Raw genomic sequence first — 22,495 nt, 5'->3', positions numbered from 1 at the left:
TCACTGAGTTCCATTGCCGCCGCGTTCTCACGCAAACTGTCCCGTGAGTTGGTGACGTCACTGCTAGTCACAGTCTCAAGCTGGCCACGAGACTTGATGTGAGAACGCAGCGTCATGGAAGTCGGTGACGAGCGCTGATGTCACGAGTTCAGAGGAGATAATCACAGCAGGTAATGATCTGAGCTAACCTCTAGTTGTCAGCACTCATCATCCCGCAGCTGCTTGCACACTGCTGTGTGACACACTGCAGGGCTGGCCAGGGCAGTGCGACAGACTGCAAGGGCAGCAATAGACTGAAGCCACACGGATGTTCTTCCGTGTGGCTTCAGGGATCCCAGAAACCATATGTGAGTCAGAAATGCATGCAGGCATATTCTCCAGGCTCTCCCCATTCAGTTTCATCACTTCCCATCAATTTCAGCCTTTTCCTCAGGTCCCCAGACCCCTTTGTTGGGTCAAGCAGAAAATTACTCGCATTTCCCATTGACTGGCATTTTACTCGCTATTCGTAACGAATACACGAATATTACAAAGTACTCGTTACGAGTATAGCGAATACAAATATTATGGTATTCATTCATCTCTAGTTTATATCAATGGTCAACCTGCAATTAAAATACTAATAATGAATATTGCCATTACGGACAGCGGACTATTATCTGTTAGACGCCACACTACAGTGGCCTTACAGTAATGGCTCATCACTGCAAATTCACTGCTATTTTAACCCCTTAGTGATGAAGAACACTTTTACGTTAACCTCTTCAGCCCCGGGGCACTTTCCGTTTTTGTTTTTTGCTCCCCTTCTTCCGAGAGCCGTAACTTTTTTATTTTTCCGTCAATCTTGCCATATGAGGGCTTGTTTTTTGCGGGACAAGTTGTACTTTTAAATGAAACCATAACTTTTACCATATGGTGTACTGGAAAACAGCAAAAAAATTCCAAGTGGGAAAAAACTGCAAAAAAAGTGTGATGGCAAAATAGTTTTTAGGATGTTTTATTCACCGTGTTCACTATATGGTAAAACTGATGTGTGGGTATGATGCCTGAGGTCGGTGCAAGTTTGTAGACACCAAACATGTATAGGTTTACTTGTATCTAAGGGGTTAAAAAAAATTCAGACGTTTGTCCAATTAAAGTGGCGTACGTTTTGCGCCATTTTCCGAAACCCGTAGCGTTCTCATTTTTTGGGATCTATGGCTCACTGACGACTTATTTTTTGCGTCTCAAGCTGACGTTTCTAATGGTACAATTTTTGCGCAGATGCTACGTTTTGATCGCCTGTTATTACATTTTGCGTAAAACTTGCGGCGACCAAAAAACGTAATTTTGGCGTTTGGAATTTTTTTGCCACTACGCCGTTTACCAATCAGATTAATTGATTTTATATTTTGATAGATCGGGCACTTCTGAACGCGGCGATACCAAATATGTGTATATTTATTTATTTTTTTAACCCTTTACATTTTCAATGGAGGTAAAGGGGGGTGATTTGAACTTTTAGGTTTTTTATAAAACTTTTTTTTTACTTTTTTTTTTAATTTTACTAGTCCCCCTATGGGGCTATAGCGATCAGCAATCCGATCGCTCTTATCTATCTGCTGATCACAGCTATACAGCTGTAAACAGCAGATTCAGTCACTTTTGTTTTCACCCTGCTCCCGGCCGGGTGAAAACGAATGTAAAACGTCATAGCTGCAGGCGTCATCACATGACCCTGCGCTACGATGGCAACCCTCAAAAGTCACGTGATCACTCACGTGACTTCCGGTTGTGGCGGCGGTAAGTAAAAAACATGGCCGCGCGCATATACATCTCGCTGCCAGACTTTGGCAGCGAGATGTAAGGGGTTAATGTTCCGGGTGGAATGCGATTCCACTCGGAACATGTAGGCACACATGTCAGCTGTTGATAACAGCTGATATGTGCGCCGATCCCCGCTGCCTGCCCGCGGCAGGGGACGGGGCTTAACGGGACACGCTCCATGACGGATATATCCGTCCATGGTCGTGAAGGGGTTAATGCCCAGGCCAAATTTTACAATTCTGACCAGTGTCACTTTATGAGGTTATAAGACTGGAATGCTTTCACAGCTGCCAGTGATTCTGAGGCTGTTTTTTCGTGACATATTGTTTTGTAACATATTATACTTTATGACAGTAGTAGATTTAGTAGGATATCTTTTGCTTTTATATGAGAAAAATTGGAATTTTGCAAAAATTTCGCAATTTTCAAAATTTGAATTTGTATGCCCTTTTATTTCACATAAAATAGTTTAATAACTTTTCCCACATGACTACTTTACATCAGCACACATTTTGAAACATATTTTTTTTCAGGAAGATAGAAGGGTTCAAATGCAACATTTTTTACCCACTTTCTTCTGAGCGCACTGATAATCCACATTGCCAGAAACTTCTGTTTGGACAAATGGGAGGGCTTGGAAGGGAGAGAGCACCATTTGCCTGTAAGGTACCTAAATAGCAGAAACTCCCCTCAAATGACCCCATTATGTAGACTAGGTATAGTTAGCATTTTGAACCCACATATACTTCACAGTATTTGATAATATTCGGTTGTCATATTGAATATTTTAATTTTTTTCACAAAAATGTTGCCTTAGCACCAAATTTCTAATATTTGAAGAGGCAACACCAAAAAGTGAACACTATAGTTTGTTACTTAAATTCTTATGAGTGGAGGGGTACCCCACATGTGGTAAGAAACCTCTATTTGTACAAATGGGAGGGCTTAGAACAGAAGGAGCAATATTTGAATTTTGGACAGTAAATTTGGCTGAAATAGACTGCGGGCACCATGTCGCATTTGCAGGGCTCCTGAGGTACCTAAACAGTAGAAAATCCCCATAAGTGATCCTATTTTAGAAATTAGACTCCTCAATGATTTTATCTGGGGTATAGTGAGCATTTTGAACTCACATGTACCTCACAGTATTTGATAAAATTATATCATCATATTGAAACTTTTTCATTTTTTCCCCCCAAAAATGTTGTTTCAGCACCAAATTTCTCCCTTTTACAAGAGGTAACACCAAAAAGTGGACCCAATAGTTTGTTACCCAATTTCTTATGAGTGTGGTGATGCCCCACTTGTATTCAAAAAGTTCTGTTTGGACAAACAGGAGGGATCAGAACGGAAGGAGCAATATTTGAATTTTGGAAAAGCTGAAATAAATTGCAGGAACCATGTTGTATTTTCAGGGCCCCTAAGGTACCTAGCAGTGGTATACAGTAGAAGTTCCTCACAAGTGACCACATTTTGGAAACTAGACCCCTTAAGGAATTTATTTAGGGGTATAGTGAGCATTTTGAACCCACAGGTACATCAGAAAAATGTTGCTGTAGCACCAAATTTCTCACTTTTAGCCATATGTCTACAATCCAGCAACAATGCGTCAAGGATGAGGAATATAGAAAAAAAAATGACCTGACTCACAATCAGCAGCTGGAACATCCAAGTCCTCAGAACCTCGGCCTTTGGATATAAAACAAATGACCCCGACTTTATTCAAAGACTGAAAATTATAGACATTCAGATCCTCCTGGAAACATTGACCATAGCTGAAAATGAATCTCTGGTACCAATCGGGTACAGAGAAATTTCTGTCACTGCCATGAAAAATAAAAACATCAAAACAGGGCCGCTGCTCAGGAGGAATATTGATCTGGTATAAAGAAGAGCTCCACCAGTACATCAAACCAGTGAAGAGAGGAGGCAGCCACATATGGATCAGAATCAGCAGCTCCATCCTCACCTCTCAGTCCAATGTCTACCTCTGCGCCACCTATTTACCACCACCAGAGTCCCCCTACTTCAATCCAGACATTATCAGGTCCTGAGCAAAGTTCTCATCTTTGGAGACCTCAATGCAAGAACAGGGAGAGAAAAAGACTTTTTGACCACAGATGGAAAAATCTACATATTTGGGGCAGAGAATCACAGTCACAACTCAGAACACTCAGAGAGAAACAGCTATGACAGTACAGTCAACAAAAGTGGCAAAAAGCTCCTGAACTTATGCAGAAGTTTAGGAACTCATATTCTTAATGGACGTACCAAGGGAGACTCTCTGGGAAGATATACACTAAACTCCCATATAGGAAGAAGTGTAGTAGACTACGCCATTACAGATATGGACCTGGCAAACATTAACGTCTTCATAGTCACCGCACAAACGCACCTGTCAGACCATAACCAATTCCTCCTGTACATGAAATCTACAGAGAAACCATCCACACAAAAGCCACAGCAGAGCAGCCTCTACAACCGACCTCCATCCTATAAATGGTCCAAGACATCAGAAATAAAATATAAAGAAGCTCCCAACAGACCCGAAATACAGGAGATGCTCCATAACTTCTACAGCTACAAGTACAAGTCAAACACAGAAGGAGTGAACCAAGCTGCAAAAGACCTCAACAAAATATTCTACACCATGGCCAAATTGTCCGACCTCAAAGTCAACTACAAGAAGAAAAAGGAAAAGCAGATCAATGGTTGGTTTGACAAAGAATGTAAAGCCATTCGAAAGACCCTGAGAACAGCCTCAAACAATAAACACAGAGACCCCAACAACCCTGACCTGAGGGGGGAAGCCTATGACACCTTACAAAGGCAGTACAAAACAGTCCTCAGGAGGAAGAAGCAGAGCTACATCTCTACCAACTTAGCAAACTCGAAGACGCCCTCCAAGATAACTGCTTGTGGGAAATATGGAACCACATGGACACAAAGAGCAAGAAGAAAAATGACATGCATATCCAAAATGGCAACATCTGGCTCCAGTACTTCAGAGACCTCTACAAAGACATCCCAACAAAGGGCTAAGCCAAGAGCAGGAAAACATAATATCAAAACTAAAGGCAATGGAGGAGAAAATCAAAAATTTCTAAAACCCTCTGGACATACCAATTACTTTACAGGAAGTTGCAAAGAAAATCACTTCTATAAAGTGCAAAAAATCTAGTGGCCTGGATGGAATCCCCCCTTAGATGCTGAAGCACAGCCCACCAGAGATTCAAGCTGCAATGGTTAAAATGTTCAATATTGTGCTGAGTGCTGGTTACTTCCCTTGTACCTGGAAACAAGGACTCATCACACCCATCCACAAGAGTGGGGACAGGTATGACCCTGCCAACTACAGAGGCATATGTGTCAGCAGTAACTTGGGAAAACTATTCAACAGAATCCTGAACAAGAGGATCCTCAGTTTCCTTACCGAGCACAATGTCCTCAGCAAAAGCCAAGCAGGGTTCATGCCAAACCACCGCACCACGGACCACATCTACACTCTGCACAGTCTCATTCAGAGCCACGTCCAAATAAAAAGCATGGGAAGATTTACGCCTGTTTTGTAGACTTTAAAAAGGCCTTTGACTCAGTGTGACACCCGAGCTTGTTCTTGAAACTGCTGGAGAGCGGAATAAGAGGAAAGACCTATGATGTCATCAAAAGCTCCTACACCGAGAACCTCTGCAGTATGAGTGTGAACGGTAGAACGGCTTATTTTCAGCAGAGCCGAGGAGTCAGACAGGGCTGCAGCCTAAGTCCAACGCTCTTCAATATTTACATCAATGAGCTGGCTACTGCTCTGGAATCTTCAACTGCTCAAGGTCTCACACTCCATGACGCCCAGGTGAAATTCTTGCTCTATGCAGATGACCTACTGCTGGTGTCGCCAACCGAGAAAGGCCTCCAAGACAACCTACAAATCTTGGAGAAATTCAGCTCCACATGGGCACTACCGATAAATCTAAAGAAAACCAACATCATGGTGTCCCAGAAGAGAAAAAGAAGATTTGACCAACATCCTTCATTTGTCCTAAACGGCTGCACTCTAACAGGAACAGACAAATAAACCTACTTGGGCCTGGAAATTCACCAGTCAGGGAGCTTCAAACAAGCCATAGAGAGCCTGAAAAACAAGGCCTGCAAAACCTTTTATGCCATCCGAAGTTGTATCATCTGAAGCCACCAGTGAGGGTCTGGCTAAAAATTCCATCATCGCCCCAATCCTCCTGTATGGCAGCGAAGTTTGGGGCCCTCACACTTACCCAGATTGGTCAAGGTGGGATTCTAGCCCAACAGAAATATTTCACCTGGAATTCTGTAAGCACCTTCTCCAGGTCCATCGAAGCACTTCCAACAGTGCCTGTCGAGCCGAGCTGGGCAGATTCCCTCTACACCTAGCAGCTCTGAAGAGGACACTATCATTTCAGGCTTATCTACAGAGTAGCAATCCAAGCTCCCATCACCACAAATCTCTGATATATATACGTGGTCCAGATGAACCAGGACCCGTGGCACAGCTCTCCCAAACCCAACTGGACAAAATGACCAATCACACCAGCCTGACAAAAACCAGAATCAGGAAGATGGTAGACGAGGGCCAGGAGAGGTATGTCAATGACCGGAGGACCGACATCAACACCTCACAGTAACTGACCACATACCAGAGTCTACAGAGAGACTTCAGACTGGCCCCATATCTGGAAAAACACCCAGACCCCAGAGACCGCAGAACCCTGAGCCGATATAGACTCAGTGCCATTGAATCCGGCCGACACAAGCAGAGCTACAACCCCAGGGAGGACAGACTGTGCCAACACTGTGACCTGGAGGCCCTGGAGGATGAAACCCACTTCCTGCTAAACTGCACCCACTACTCAGCAGTGAGGGACACTAACTTCAGGAGACTTTCCCATCTCTTCCCGGATTTCAGCTCCATGAAGGAGGAAGAGAAAACATATATCCTGCTGGGGGAAGAAGAGAGCGCAGTGGAGATAGCAGCGCGGTATGTGAGCTAATGTCATAGACTTCGAGAAAGAGAACTATGATAAGCCATGGACTTCCATAGCCCCCCATCCCAGATGTGGCCCCACAGTCCCCACCATGGATGTGCCCCATCAACCCTTACTACAGTCCCCACCCTGGATATGTCCCATCATAAGCCATGGACTTCCATAGCTCCCACACTAGATGTGCCCCCACAGTCCTCACCATGGATGTGCCCCATCCATCCTTCCTACAGTCCCCACCCACCATCCTCACAGTCCCAGTCCCTAATGTACACTTGCTTTGGCAAAACTAATTTGTATTTGGTCCTGCCAATAAAGCTTATTTGATTTGATTTGAAAATGGATAGATAGAGGGATAGAGAGAGATAGATAGAGGGATAGACAGATGGATATAGAGGGATAGATAGATGGATATAGAGGGATAGATGGATAAGATAGATAATGGATAGATAGATGGATAGAGGGATAGATAGATGGATAGAGGGATAGATAGATAATGGATAGATAGAGGGATAGAGAGATAGATAATGGATAGATAGAGAGATAGATAGATGGATAGATAATGGATAGATATAATGGATAGATAGATAAAAAAGGATAGATGGATAGATAGACAAGCAGATCGATGTCAAACACATATATAATGTCCCACCTCCCTGCATATTCTAAGCTGGCACTGTAACAGTGTGTCCCTCCCCCGCCTTTACTCATGGTGTAATAGTCTGTCTCTCCTTGACTGTCCTGTATGTACTACTGGTGGGGAATTGTTTGTTCTTCTCAGCATGTGACTTCTCCAATCCACAACTTGGTAAGCAAGAAAGAGCCTGGACTTCTAAAGTTCATTCATGTATCAAGTGTCCAGGCGGAGTTGGACTCTTCTGCCCACCTTAGGGGCTGATCCCAGGAGAGAAGAACAATGAGACCCATGTTAGTTCAGTTAGTTGGATCTCGGCTGGAGAAGGACTAGGATCTATTGCTGAGGCTGGATCCTACAGCCTGTGTATGGACTGCCACAGATTGGAGATCAGTGGCCACGTGGGATTACGTTTTGTTGTTCACCCAGTTGGACTCAAGGAACTCATATAAGGACCATTGCCATATTTTCCCTGGCGTTGGAATACCGGGAGGCGCCCCAGGATCTTTGGTTTTGTTGTGGACTCCTTGCAGACTTTAAGGATTTATATTTATTTGGTGCTTTATCTTTGTGGTTCCAATAAAGCCCTTTGGATTGTTCCTTGGCCTGGCGTCCCTTACTGCTCTGCCGCATACCCCGTCACAGGCACTCTTTAGTGAGTTTCATGTGGCACTAAAGGGTGCCTAGCCTTGTATTTAGCCAAAAAAATAAAAAAAATTTTAAAAAAAGTGACGTGGGGTCCCCCCCATTTTTGATAGCCAACTAGGGTAAAGCAGATGGCTGCAGCCTGTAGACACAGCTGGCAGCTTTACCTTGGTTGGGGATCCAATTTGGCAGAGTGCGTGCATTCAGCGCAGCTCCACAGCCGTTTTTACGGAACACAGGAAGCTGAGCTGAGTCTGACAGTGTGCGCATAGTGTTCATTGTGAAGGAGGAGGGACGCGGGGGATAAACGCTGCAAAAAGGTAAAAACAGCGGGGAAACACCGGGAGGGTATGGGGGTGACTTAACTGGACCCGGGGACATAGCATTCACCCTCTTCCTTTGATTTCTGTCGCATGTGCCATGACACATGCGACAGAAATCAGAGAAAGAGGGTGAATGCGGGCGGCGCGTTAGTGTGCGTCCTGTCATCTTGGATGAATCGGGAGGGGGCAGAAATGCAGTGAGGCACCTTCTATAGGCTGTACCCATACTGTTTCTGCCTTTTCACATCCATTTCAGCCTCTACCCCAGTCACCACAGCTGACCGACGGGTCCAACATAAAATTATTCTGTTTTCCCATAGACTTGCATTGGGGGTCGAATATTCACGAATACTCGAATAGCTGCGAGGTATTCATCGGATATTCGGCGGAGCGAATAATAGGGTATTCCATCATCCCTAGTCTGTATGAGTCTCTGCCCACATACAGCCAGCCAGAAGCAGATACCTTCTGGGAGAGGGTGGGCGGGCATTTTCAAATTTTTTTTATTTTGGGTTTCACACTACATGTGAGCATGCTGTTGTTACCACCAGTGCGAGCCGTTCAAACACTGCAAGCAGCTCGCACAGGGCTGAGCACTGCGGATACCCAAGCACAGTGCTGCTGATGCGAGTTAAATTCGCACGTGAAACATCCGAACCCAAGCCTGAGCTCTGTGTTTGTAAGTTGGTGTTTGGTTGGAAAACTGAACCTGAGGTTCACTCATATCTAGTAATGAGGCCTCCCAAAAAAATAAATAAAAATCTACAATTTATCAAAATGAAGACAAAAAAACAAGAAAAGGGTACAATTACACAATATTGAGTATAACATACAAAGCAAGCAATGTATTAACATAGACTGGAAAAACCAGGGGAACCATTTGTGAACTATAGTGCCTGATGAGAGAAACCCAACGTGTGTTGCTACCACAATGTCGATTTGTTCAGCAAAAACCTGGTGACAGTTTCCTTTCAAACCCCATAGAAATATCTGTAGGTGGAATCTGAAGCAGCACAAAATCCCAAGAACATTCATGAACAGGAGGCTACGGCAAATGCAGAATAGGCTAAGATTGCTCAGTAATGTGGCCACAATCTGCTGTGTGCACATGCATGCCATTTGCAGAAGATTATAAGGATGCTCTACTAAGTACTAAAGATATTTGTCATGAAGGGGTTGAATAGATCTGAGAATGCAGTACATATTAAAAGTTACATATTTTGTTGAATTTGGAAAAAACACGGCTTAGTTGTGTTGAGTATTTTACATTTCTTCCTGTTTGATTGGTTTATTGCACATAGCAGAAAATGTGTACATTTTGATAATAAGCCTAATTTGGAATGAGTTTCCATAATTTTAACTGCACTTATATTTAATTCTAGTGGGTGGTAAATTTAGGTATCGACAGTCATTTTGGATCCCTTAAAATAAAACACATTTTTGCATCAATGCATGTATTTACAACCAGAGAAGGGAATAGAAATTCAAATTGGATTGCATGGAATCCATGCAAAAAATTCAGTCAGGGTTTATGATATGGAGATTTATTGAGAAAAATATATTTAAGTGATTTTTTCTTTGCTAAAAATATTATTATAATTTAAGTTACTGTCCACAATCATATTCATTATCTAAACACCTTATATCAAACAGATAAATATTGGACTGTTTCATAGCAAGCCAATATAATCAATATGGTTATTAGTATGTATTAGGAGTAGCCAGAGAAGACACAAACATATAAAACATACAAAGTCCATGCAGATGTCCTTAGTTGGTCTATCACCCAACCCAAGTGCTGCAAGACAAGGAGCGCTAAACACTGAGCCAATGTGGTGATCACAAACATAGATGGTCAACTTTAACCCCTTCGTGACCTAGGACATACATGTATGGTAATCCTTGTACATGTCTGCTGATCTGGTCTGCTTTAAGTAAAAGCCGGTCATCTATAGAGATGGTGAACTGGTAGTTTTAGCAGCTGACCAAGCTTTTGAAGGTCTATGTTAGCCAAAACACAATTACATCAACTGCAAAAAAGGCCACTTTGGCAAATTTTTGCAAATATATACATGTGTGGGTACAGCAAGAACTTACTCTCCAAGAAGAATCACATCAACCAGGACTTCAAACATCTGATAAAGACCTGAGGCTTCATTTATACGCCTCAGTAATACTTTTAAGAGTTGGGAGATTGAATAATGAGTTGATGGCCAGGAAATATTGTGGTAGCGGTTCTCCATCATGCGATGTACAGATCGACCTAAAGAAGGAAAAAAGATATTAAACAGGTTAATAATCTAAATTTACAGGATATTATAATATATTACAATATTTATCCCCCCTCCCCCAATTGAAGTGTTGATCAGTCTTTAGACTAAGGGGTACTTTGCACGCTGCGACATCGCTAGCCGATGATAGCAATGCCAAGTGCGATAGCACCCGCCCCCGTCGCACATGCGATATCTTGTGACAGCTGCCGTAGCGAACATTATCGCGACAGCAGCTTCACACGCACTTACCTGCCCTGCGACGTCGCTCTGGCCGGCGACCCGCCTACTTCCTAAGGGGTCGGGTCGTGCGGCGTCACAGTGACGTCACACGGCAGGCGGCCAATAGAAGCGGAGGGGCGGAGATGAGCGGGACGTAAACATCCCGCCCACCTTCTTCCTTCCGCATAGCCGCTGGAGGCAGGTAAGGAGATGTTCCTCGCTCCTGCGGCTTAATACACAGCGATGTGTGCTGCCGCAGGAACGAGGAACAACATCGTACCTGTCGCTGCAGTGAAATTCTGAAAATGACCGACACAGATCACCGATTTTCGACGCTTTTGCGATCGTTTATCGGCGCATCTAGGCTTTACACGTTGCGACGTCGTTACCGGCGCCGGATGCGCGTCACTTTCGATTTGACCCCGACGATATCGCAGTAGCGATGTCGCAGCGTGCAAAATACCCCTTAGAAAAGGCAACACAGTATGGGAACAAAAGTATTAGACCATTTGCTGCATACGAATAGTCAAAGAATACAACAGACATCTCACTTTAAGTGGTGTATTCATGAGAAGAGTGCACCTCCAGTTCTCTTGCCATCTCACCCTCATGTCTCAGCATTAATACTTGGTACCTTCTCTGCATCTGCATACACAGACAAAAGAAGAGAAAAGCGATCATGTGTCCAAAAATATTTTTATTTGCATTTAATACATTACATTATATATACACGTTTTATATAGATTATATATATATATATATATATATATATATATATATATATATATATATATATATATTCTAATCTACACACATACACATACACACACATAAAGTCGGGTGGGTGGGACGTTATAACCATGCAGTGGGCAAACATGGTGCACAAGGATCAGCACAAAACATTAGGCTAAGTATTACTATAGTGTAATTTACTAACCGAACAGCAACAGCATATAAGTAAGCCATTATTGTATATTAGAAATGTTATCTATAGTTTCAGTACTATGCTGCTGAACAATGATACAGACAAAATCCTAATATTGCAACACCAGGCTGGCAGGAGATGGTATGCTGTGATCACCGCTGGCCGCAGCATGTACTGAACTCGGTCCCCTGCATTTCCTCCTGTCAGCGCTGTGTGTTCTGCCAGGAGGAGCTGCCGAGAGACACCAGGCTGACAGGACATAGCAAGCTGTGATCACCGCTGGCCGCAGCATGTACTGACTTCGGCCCCCGATATCTTTTCCTGTCAGCATTGTGTGCTCTGCCAGGAGGAGCTGCCAAGAGACACCAGGCTGACAGGACATAGCAGGCTGTGATCACTTCTGGCCGCAGCATGTACTGACCTCAGCCCCCGACCGCTCATCCTGTCAGCACTCCCCAAATACACTGTCAGTGTGAAGTGTTTGCGGAGCATGGGCCCCATACTTTAAAGGGGTGGTTCACCCATTTTTTTTATTTTCTGTATGAGTTCTACTTACCATTCTAGGCGTTTTCTCCATTGGCTTCTGTTTCCATTTCTGGCACTGAGCGGCGCTATCCTGCACGCTCAGTGCCTGTCACATGACCCCCTGGAGCTGTGGCCACCGGTATCCTCTGACGTCCCGGCATTTCCGGGTTCTCAAACTTGTCGGGTACGTCAGAGGAGGCTGGCACCACTCAGATTGAGTGACAGGGCTGTGGGCGGTGACTACCGCATGGCACAGCCCAGCATCGAGGGGAGGAGCCGGAGGACGTCAGTGTGGAGCCAGCTAAGCGTCCTGCAGATGGTGAGGCACGGGGCGCCAGTGTGCAGTACAGGGGGGGTTCTTCAGCTGAAATCCCCCCCCTGCACGTAAGTATCTGATCACACTCTCCACCCGCCCGCTCTGCTGCGATGTCAGGAGAGCGGCCGGTGTCGGGTTGTGTGATCCTCTGCTCCTCCCAGCAGCACTGAAGGACGCAGCAACCAGCAAGACACTGACAGGCATGTCACCACTGTGCTCTGTCACCTGTCCTGCTGCATGGGACCAACTGTCTGTACTCTGTCACCTGCACCACAAGTCACAGAGTGGAGACAGTTAATGACAGAGCACCTCTGCCCCCCCCCCTCTTCTTTCCCCACTCTTCTCCCCCTCCCCTCTTCCCCCCTCTCCTCTCCCCCCTCTTTCCCCCCCCTTGCTCTCTTTCCCCCCCTCGCTCTCTTTTCCTCCCCCCCTCGCTCTCTTTTCCTCCCCCCTCGCTCTCTTTTCCTCCCCCCCTCGCTCTCTTTTCCTCCCCCCCTCGCTCTTTTCCTCCCCCCTCGCTCTTTCCCCCCCCTCGCTCTTTCCCCCCCCCTCGCTCTTTCCCCCCCTCGCTCTTTCCCCCCCCTCGCTCTCTTTTCCTCCACCCCCTCGCTCTCTTTTCCTCCCCCCCTCACTCTCTTTTCCTCCCCCCCTCACTCTCTTTTCCTCCCCCCTCCCTCGCTCTCTCCTGGCATGGTCAGTACAGAAATCTCTCCATCGTGGAGGGGTGAGAGGGAGTAATACACATGGAGTCCCTACTGTATCTGTGTATTTATTTCTAATAAAGTATTTTTCTCTGTGTGATGTCTTTTTTTTTTTTAAACCCTTTATTGGAGATTCTTAATGGCCAGGTCAAACTTGGCCTGACATTAAGAATCTCGGGCTTTATACTAGCTGGTAAAACATAGCTGGTATTAACCCCTTATTACCCAGCGTGCCACCTGCCACTAGGGCCCCTGGAAGAGTTGGATGCAGCGCCAGAAGATGGCACTTCTATGAAAGCGCCATTTTCTGGGGCGGCTGTGGACTGCAATTCGCAGCCGGGGGCCCAGAAAGTTTGGGCACCCTGCACTGCGGATTCCAATCCCCAGCTGCCTAGTTGTACCTGGCTGGACTCAAAAATTCGGCGAAGCCCACGTCATTTTTTTTTAAAAATTATTTCATGAAATTCATGAAATAAAAAAAAAGAAAAAAAAAAAGGGGCTTCTCTATATTTTTGCTTCCCAGCCGGGTACAATTAGGCTGCAGCCGCCCCAGAAGTAGCACATCCATTAGATGTGCCAGTCTTGGTGCTTCGCGCCAGCTCATCCCGTTGCCCTGGTGCGGTGGCAAACGGGGTAATACATGGGGTTAATACCAGATGTGTAATGTCACCTGGCATCAAGCCCTGGAGTTAGTGATGTCAGGCGTGTATCAGATACCCGACATCACCAACCCAGGCAGTAATAAAAAAAAAAAAAAATAGACAACAAACACATTTTTATTTGAAAAAACACTCCCCAACACATTCCCTCTTTCACCAATTTATTAGAAAGAAAAACAAATCCAGTTCTGGTGTAATACAAGGGGGTCCCACGATGATCCATACCATAGTCAATGTCCCAGTCAATGAAGAACAGAATGTTCCCTATTTGCTGGGAGAGCCGTGCAGTGACCTGAGCTAACATCAATAGGTCAGCCCAGGTCACTGCAGGGCATGACGAGTGCTGCTATCAGGAGGTTAGCGAGGTATATTGCCTGCGATGATCGCTGAACTCTTGACAGCAGCGCTGTCACCGAGTTCAATGACCGCCGCCTTCACAAACAAAGTATCGCGAGCGGCCCGTGACGTCACCACTAGTCACAGTCTCGGGTTGACAGCGAGAGGTCATGTGACAAGCGGCGGGCATATAAGGCAGTGACGACCACTGACGTCAGGAGGGCAGGACTTCATCACCGTAGGTAATGAACTTACTAACCTCCTGACGGTAGCGCTTGTCATCCCCGCAGCTGCTGACACTGCAGTGCGGGCCGCTGCTGACACTGCTGAGCGGGCAGCCGCGGGGCTGGAGCGGGACACTGACTGCACGGGCACCCAGCGGAAGTCACATGGAAGTGCTTCCGTGTTGCTTCCGGTAATTTTGCGGACCCATTGACTTGTATTGAGTCACGGTTCGTTATTACGGAACAGAATAGGACATGTTCCATAATAACGGAGCGGACATATGGCATCCGATGTGTTTATTTTTTTGTAGGATCGGATGCACATGGAAGTGCTACCATGTGCCATCCGATCCTACACAAAAGACATTGAAAAGATGGTCCTGTCCGTGGGTCCGCAAAAAAACAGGAACTGACCAGGACAAACGGAACGGTCATGTGAATGAGCCCACCTGCAGCCATTGCAGCGTGTGCGGGTTGTGAGATCAGGAGTCAGCCGACTCCAGTGCCGGCCGATAAATTCTGTGTCCCGCTGCAGAATGATCCAGTAAAATAACGGTTGCATGCGCTGCACATTTAATCCACAGGATCCGGTCATATGCGGTTTGCGGATGATACGGACGACACACAGACTAGGCAAGAGGGAAAAAAGCAGTCTCATCACCCCGTCACATTTTTTTTCCCCAATTATTTTTTTCACATGTTGCGCCGGCTAATAATCATAATTTCTGTACAGACACACACACACACACACACACACACAAACACACACACGCACACACGCACACACACACACACACACACACACACACACTCACACACTCACACACACTTTCTTCCCCTGGTTGTGCAGAGCTGGGAGCTGCTGCTGTCTGTGTGATTTCTCTCAGTGCATCCACACAGGGAAGAGGCAGGGAGGAGGCTTTGGGTGGAGAGCTGAGGGGTGTGTTACACACAGTGGGTGTGTTAGATAAGCTAGACACCGCCCTAGAGCCACAAAGAATTCTGGGACTTGTAGGAACTGAACACAGGAAGTCAGAGGAGAGATTAACCCCATCAGAGCTGGAGCCAGCAATGAGCATGTGCTGCTAGTGCACAATAAAAGGTAATTTTGCTGAAAAAACATAATAGATGTGTTGATGGGCACATAATAGCAAGATTTATCAGAAAAAAAAAAAAAATCAGTTTTGGTAACTGGACAACTTCTTTAAGCCAGAGTGCTTCAGGTCACCAGAGGTCATACCGTGGGAACCCGGGTATGATCTCCTCTCCGGTGAACTAAGTGAGGTCACTGCTACCAGCAGGGTCCTTCTTGTCAGTGTTTCCTGGAGCCTGAAGAGATCGGACATGTTTTCAGTCTCTACAGGCTAGGCTGAATCATCGTGGGACCTCGTGTTGATTACATTGGACTGCAGGGGTGTTTTTTGGGGTTAATAAAGAGGGGAAAGAGTGTTTTTTCGTATTTTATCCCAAATATAGGACTTTTCTCAGTGTTTGTGTATTCCTTTTTCTTTACATAGTTACATAGATTGAAAAAAGACCTAGGTCCAGCTAGATCAACCTTCCTCCATCAATTATACATTTTGTCATTAAGTCATTTATAGCCAACAATGTTGTGTATACTGAGGAAATCATCCAGACCTTTTTTAAAAGCTGTTATAGTATCTGCCATTACTACCTTTTGAGGTACGGCATTCCACAGTCTGACTGCTCTAACTGTAAAGAACCCACTCCTATTTAGCTACCGGACTCTCTTTTCTTCCATTCCAAGGGAACTGGTCCTTAGTATTGTCTTTGGAAGGAATAAGTCATGTGCCAGTCCTTTGTATTGATCACACATGTATTTATACATATAACTGAGATTTCCTCTGAGATGTCTTTTTTCTAAGCTAAACAAATCTAACTTTTCAACCTCTCATCATATGGGAGGCCTTCCATTCCTTGTAGTAGACTAGTTACTCGCCTTTGAGCTGACTCTAACTTCTGAATGTCCTTTTTAAAATGTGGAGCCCAAAACTGGATCCCATATTCTAGATGTGGCTTTACAAGTGATTTTACCTACCGTCCCCATCATCACTGAACACACACAGGCACTACCGCCCCCATCATCACCACACACACACAGGCACTACCGCCCCCATCATCACCGCAAACACCGCCACTACCGCCCCCATTGTGCTGCCCCGCGCCAGCAGCCAGCGCTGCTCGGTTCCAGGCCTTCAGGGGTGGTGGCTCGAGGGTCTCCAGACCCGGGGGTCTCGCGCACACGCCAAATAAATGGGGGGACGTATATGTACGGGCTGGGCAGTATTAAGTTCGTGATGCCACCCACGGTGTGTGGTGAGGTGGGACACCACCGCTGCTGTTACAGGGCACCCGGGGGAGATGTTGTGCAGCAAGTTGTTAACCCCTCCGTGGGCAGGGATGGTGGCCCCGGGACCCGGTTGGTGCATGCAGGGGATGGCGACCGCAGGGGGGGGTGTTGGTGTACTCACAGTTAGTAAAACACACAAGTCTCTGGTAAACCAAGGTGATGGTGGCCGGTGCCGCGGCCGGTTGCGTTCTTGTCCCTCACCCGGCTGGTGGTCTCTATCCTTTTCCTGCACTGCTGTGTGTAAGGTGGACTTTCCTAAGGAGCCATGTCCGCAGACGCTGGCCCGTGGGATCTATGAGCCCTGGTGGTGACCTCTTATCCCTAATCGGTAGGCTGTTGTCTTCTATGAGGGACTTTGGGTGGGACAGGACCACTAGTCCTGGCCTCAATCGGTTAATTAACCAGTTCCAGTTGGTTCTGGTCCTGGCTTCTTTGTGCTACGGTTTCCGAGTCTGTTCCCCGTGTCGGTACCGGCGGGCTACAACCCTGTCCCGATCCACCTCGGTTCCACCGAGCCGTCTTCCTGTCTCCTGCTGACGGAGACCACACTCCTCTCCAAACTGAACTTCAGACTGAACTGCTTGTTTTCCCGCCCCGGGCTGTCTGGACCCCTGGGTGGGCGTGTCCCAACTGCCTGGGCACGCCCACTGGTGTGTCTATCTTTCCCTAAGGGGGGGTGACTGGGGTTTTCTGGTTGGCTGTGTGTTTCCTAATGAGGGAAGGTGTTACGCAGGGGCCTAACTGTGACTACCTGGTTTTGCCAGGGCGTCACACCATCATCACCGCACACACGCAGGCCCTGCTGCCCCCATCATAATCACACACACATCGGCACTACCTGAGTGACGTCACCGCTGACAGCGCGACTCACTTCATTTTCTCCGTGGAGCTGGCAGAGAGCGGCGGTGTTCTACAACCGCTCCTGTCAGATTCCGATGTACCAGAGCTGGATGTGGCGTGGAACCTCGTGTGGATTATGTCGGACCTGGAGGGATATTTGAGGGTTAATAAAGTGGTGAAAGAGGGTGTCGAGGCACATTTGAACAAGTCTGGATGTGAGGACACGTGTGCCTAGCAAAAGAACATTTACTATGGTCAGTTGCTTTTGTGTGCACTGACGGAATGCAGAGCTTTTTTGGCTAATATCTTCCCTGAGGATTTATTGAAACGTGTCCGAAGTTATAAAACTGCATTATGGAAACAAACCAATGAAGGGCGGTACATGGTGTATCAGGAATCATGAGGTCCTAGGTTTGCTGTATGAAGAAGCCCGTTTGATTTGGTGAGACCTTTCCTTTTTTGATAGAATCCATCTAAAACAAGGATGGTTCTCAGATTCTGATGTTTAATTGAGGTCTCTATTCTTCCATCACTATTGCCCTTAGTCTATCTCTGGTTGAGGTGGTCTCTCTAGAGATTTGATTTTGATTGGTGTGTGGCCGATTCTGGTCATTACACGTATGAGTATTTGCTTTGTGTCCTACACTTTGGTGCAGATACCACGTCACATAGACACGTCACATGCGACAGAAAAGTTGTCCCCAGGTCCCGCTATGTCTCCCGCCGTCACCCCGCGTCAGCCCCCGGTCTTCCCCGTTACCTGGCTGCTGCTCTGTCCCCGCGATCACGCCGCCTCCTTCTGGAAAGCTGGCGGCGCATGTGCAGACAGCGGCTGTCAGCTGGATCCTTGCAAGCAGGGACGCTGACCTCGCTGCTGCACATGCTGCTGCACTGTGGACCGGGGGAGAGTGAGTGCAGTAATCTGCAGCCACACTCCTCACATGGAGAGCCTGCTGTTCTAGAAAATGGGGGGTACGTTCTGTGAGCGTGCCCCTGACATTCTGGAATGAGGTTACTGCAGGTCACTCTGCTCTAGGTTGGACCGGGGCAGTGTGAGTGCAGTATTCTCAGATTACTGCACCCACACTGCTCATGGAGAGCTTGATCTTCCAGAAAATGGGGGATACGTTCCCTGAACGTGCCCCCCATATTCTAGAAGGTCCAGAGTCGGCGTGGGACCTCCAAATTGGATTACAGCGACCGGAATTTGTTTATTTTCAATAAATTGGTGAAAGAGGAATGTTTCGGGGAGTGTTTTTTCAAATAAATTTTTTTTGCCTTTATTTTTTTCTATTACTGACTGGGTTAGTGATGTCGGGTATCTGTTTAGATGCCGTGACATCACTATCCCCAGGGCTTGATGCCAGGTGACATTACAGCTGGTATCAACCCCGTATATTACCCCATTTGCCACCGCACCAGGGCGCGGGATGAGCTGGGGCGAAGCGCCAGGATTGGCGCATCCAATGGATGCGCCACTTCTGGGGCGGCTGTGGCCTGCTATTTTTTAGGCTGGGAAGAGTCCAATAACCATGGCTCTTCCCACCCTGAGAATACCAGACCCCAGCTGTCCGCTTCACCTTGGCTGGTGATCTAATTTGGGCGGGACCCCACGTTTGTTTGTTTGTTTTTTTTTTTAAAAAAATGCCTGGGGAGCCCTCCAAATTTATCACCAGCCAAGGTGAAGCTGTCAGCTGTGGTTTGCAGGCTACAGCTGTCTGCTTTACCCTAGCTGGCTATCAAAAATAGGGGGGACTCCACGTCGTTTATTTTAATTATTAATTTTTTGGGGGGGCTAAATACAAGGCTAGGCACCCATTAGTGCCACATGAAAGGCACTAAAGGGCGCCAGCTTAGAATATGCAGGGGGTGGGACGTTATATGTTTGACATCTATCCATTCATCCATTGTAGCACTTTAGGTTGTGCGCCCACGATCAGGGTTTGCAGCATTTTGGGCGCAGAGTGTTTTCCCTGCGTCCATAACGCTGCGTTGTGCAGTAGAAGCACAGTGGAAGGATTTTTAGAAATCCCGTGCCCACTGTGCTTCTCTTCTCCTAAGCATACACTGACCTGTGGTGCAGCTTCCCGAGCCTCAGCATGTCAATTTATGCTGCGGAGACAAGAGTGTTCTCTGCAGGTAGCATAGAGCTCCACAGCAGCCTGAACCCAAATCGTGGGCATGGGCAGCTGCGTTCTCCCGTGGACAACACTCACATCTCTGCAGGAAGGCTGACACTGTATACTAGACGCTGTGTCACTGGATCATGGCCACATAGCCTAAAACTGAGACATTTTTTGCTACAGCAACATTTTTGTGAAGTACTTGTGGATTCAAAATGCTTACTATACTCCTGAATAAAATCCAGTTTCCAAAATGGGGTCACTTGTGGGGGGTTTCTGCTATATAGGTACCTAAGGGGCCCTGCAAATGTGACATGGTGCCCGCAAATTATTTCAACTTTTCCAGAATTTAAATGGTGCTCCTTCCATTCCAAGCCCTCCCATTTATCCAAACAGAGGTTTTTGGCCACATGTGGGGTATCCCTGTGCTCATAAGACATTGGATAACCTGTTGGGTCCACGGTTTGTTGTTGCCTCTTGAAAAAGTAAGAAATTTGATGCTGAAGCAACATTTTTGTGGAAAAAAAATGAAAATTTTCAATATGGCAACCTAAGCTTATCAAATTCTGTGAAGTACTCTTGGATTCAAACTGCTCACTATACACCTAGATAAAAGCCTTGAGGTGTCTTGTTTCCAGAATTGGGTCACTTGTGGGAGACCTCCACTGTTTAGGCACCTTAGGGGCTTTCCAAATGCAACATAGCGTCCGCTAATGATTCCAGCTAATTGTGCAGTCAAATGGCGCTCCTTCCCTTCCGAGCCCTGCTGTGCACCCAAACAGTTGATTTTCATCACACATAAGGTATCAGCATACTCAGGAGAAATTGCACAATAAATCTACAAAAAAGCTACCTGGTTGAAGTAACAATTTTGTGGTAAAAATGTATTTTTTTATTTTCACAGCTCAACATTCTAAACTTCTGAGAAGCACCTGAGGGTTCAGGGTACTCACCAAAAATCTAGATACATTCCTTCAGGGGTCTATTTTCCAAAATGGGGCCACATGTTGGGGAGCTTCACTGTATAGGCACCACAGGGGCTCTCCAAATGCAACATGGCGTCCGCTATTGATTCCAGCCAATTTTGCAGTCAAATGGCACTCCTCCCTTCTGAGCCCTGTCATGCGCCAAAACAGTTGATTTCCACCACATATAAGGTATCGCCAAACTCAGGAGAAATTGCACAATAAATGTTATGCTGATTTTTTATCTTTTACTCTTGTAAAAAAAAAAAAAGCTACCTGGTTGAAATAACAATTTTGTGGTGAAATTTTATTTTTTTATTTTCATGGCTCAACGTTATAAAATTCTGTGAAGCACCTGGGGGTTCAGGGTACTCACCAAAGTTCTAGATAAATTCCTTGAGGGGCCTAGTTTACAAAATGGGGTCACTTGTGCGGGGTTTCTGCTGTTTAGGTACCTTAGGGGACCTCCAAATGCGACATGGTACCCGCAATCTTTTTCAGCCAAATTTCCTTTCCAAAATTCAAATATTGTTCCTTCCGCTCCAAGCCCTCCCATTTGTCCAAACAAAGGTTTCAGACCACATGTGAGGTATCACCGCACTCATAAAAAAGTGGTTAACAAACCTTGAGGTCAAATTTTGGAATTACCTCTTGAAAAAGTGAGAAAATTTATGCTAAAGCAACATTTTTGAGAAAATTATTAAAATTTTCAATATGACAATGTAACGTTAACAAAATCTGTGAAGTACTTGTGGATCCAAAATGCTCACTATAACCCTAGATAGAAGCCTTGAGGGGTCTAGTTTCCAAAATGGCATCACTTGTGACGGGTTTCTTCTGTTTAGGTACCTTAGCGGACCTGTAAATGCAACATGGTGCCCGCAATCTATTTCAGCCAAATTTGCTTTCCAAAATTCAAATATTGCTCCTTCTGTTCCGAGCCCTCCCATTTGTCCAAACAGAGGTTTCTGACCACATGTGGGGTATCGGTGCGTTTATAAGAAAGTGGGGAACAAGTTTTGGGGTCCATTTTGTTGTGTTATTTCTTCTAAAAGTGAATAAATTTGGGTTAGAGCAACATTTTTAGGTAAAATTTAATTTTTGCTTTTTTTCATTCCACATTGCTTTTGTTCATGTAAAGCACCTGAAGGGTTAATAAACTTCTTGAATGTGGTTTTGAGTACTTTGGGGGGTGCAGTTTTTAGAATGGTGTCACTTTTGGGTATTTTCTGTCATCTAGGCCCCTCAAAGTCACTTCAAATGTGATGTGGTCCCTAAAAAAATGGTTTTGTAAATTTTGATGTAAAAATGAGAAATCGCTGATAAACTTTGAACTCTTCTAACTTCCTAACAAAAAAAAAAATTGTTTCCAAAATTGTGGTGATGTAAAGTAGACATGTGGGAAATGTTATTTATTAACTATTTTGTGTCACAGAAATCTCTGGTTTAACGGTATAAAAATTCAAAAATTGAAAATTGCTAAATTTTTTAAATTTTTGCCAAAATTCAATTTTTGTCATAAACGCAAAAAATATTGTCCTAACTTTGGTACTAACATGAAGTCCAATATGTGACGAAAAAACAATCTCAGAATCACC

The 22,495-nt window shown here is 45.6% G+C and overlaps 1 protein-coding gene across 4 annotated transcripts in view; it reads right to left on the bottom strand.

The window, feature by feature from the left end:
* FOXRED2 (FAD dependent oxidoreductase domain containing 2) overlaps positions 1-22,495 on the bottom strand; it is a 422,513-nt gene that overhangs the window by 219,310 nt on the left and 180,708 nt on the right. For all 4 annotated transcript variants that reach the window (XR_012725110.1, XM_075321967.1, XM_075321968.1 and 1 more), the window contains exon 6: positions 10,518-10,683. Coding sequence is in view for 3 of the 4 variants with exons in the window: in XM_075321967.1 (XP_075178082.1) it covers positions 10,518-10,683 (166 nt within the window). In the remaining variant the exon portion in view is untranslated. The remainder of the gene's footprint in view (positions 1-10,517; positions 10,684-22,495) is intronic.

This window comes from Anomaloglossus baeobatrachus, chromosome 8 (assembly GCF_048569485.1).
Source record: "Anomaloglossus baeobatrachus isolate aAnoBae1 chromosome 8, aAnoBae1.hap1, whole genome shotgun sequence".
NCBI lineage: Eukaryota > Metazoa > Chordata > Amphibia > Anura > Aromobatidae > Anomaloglossus > Anomaloglossus baeobatrachus.
Note: the sequence above shows the minus strand (reverse complement) of the source record. Positions and strands in the feature narration are given on the sequence as shown.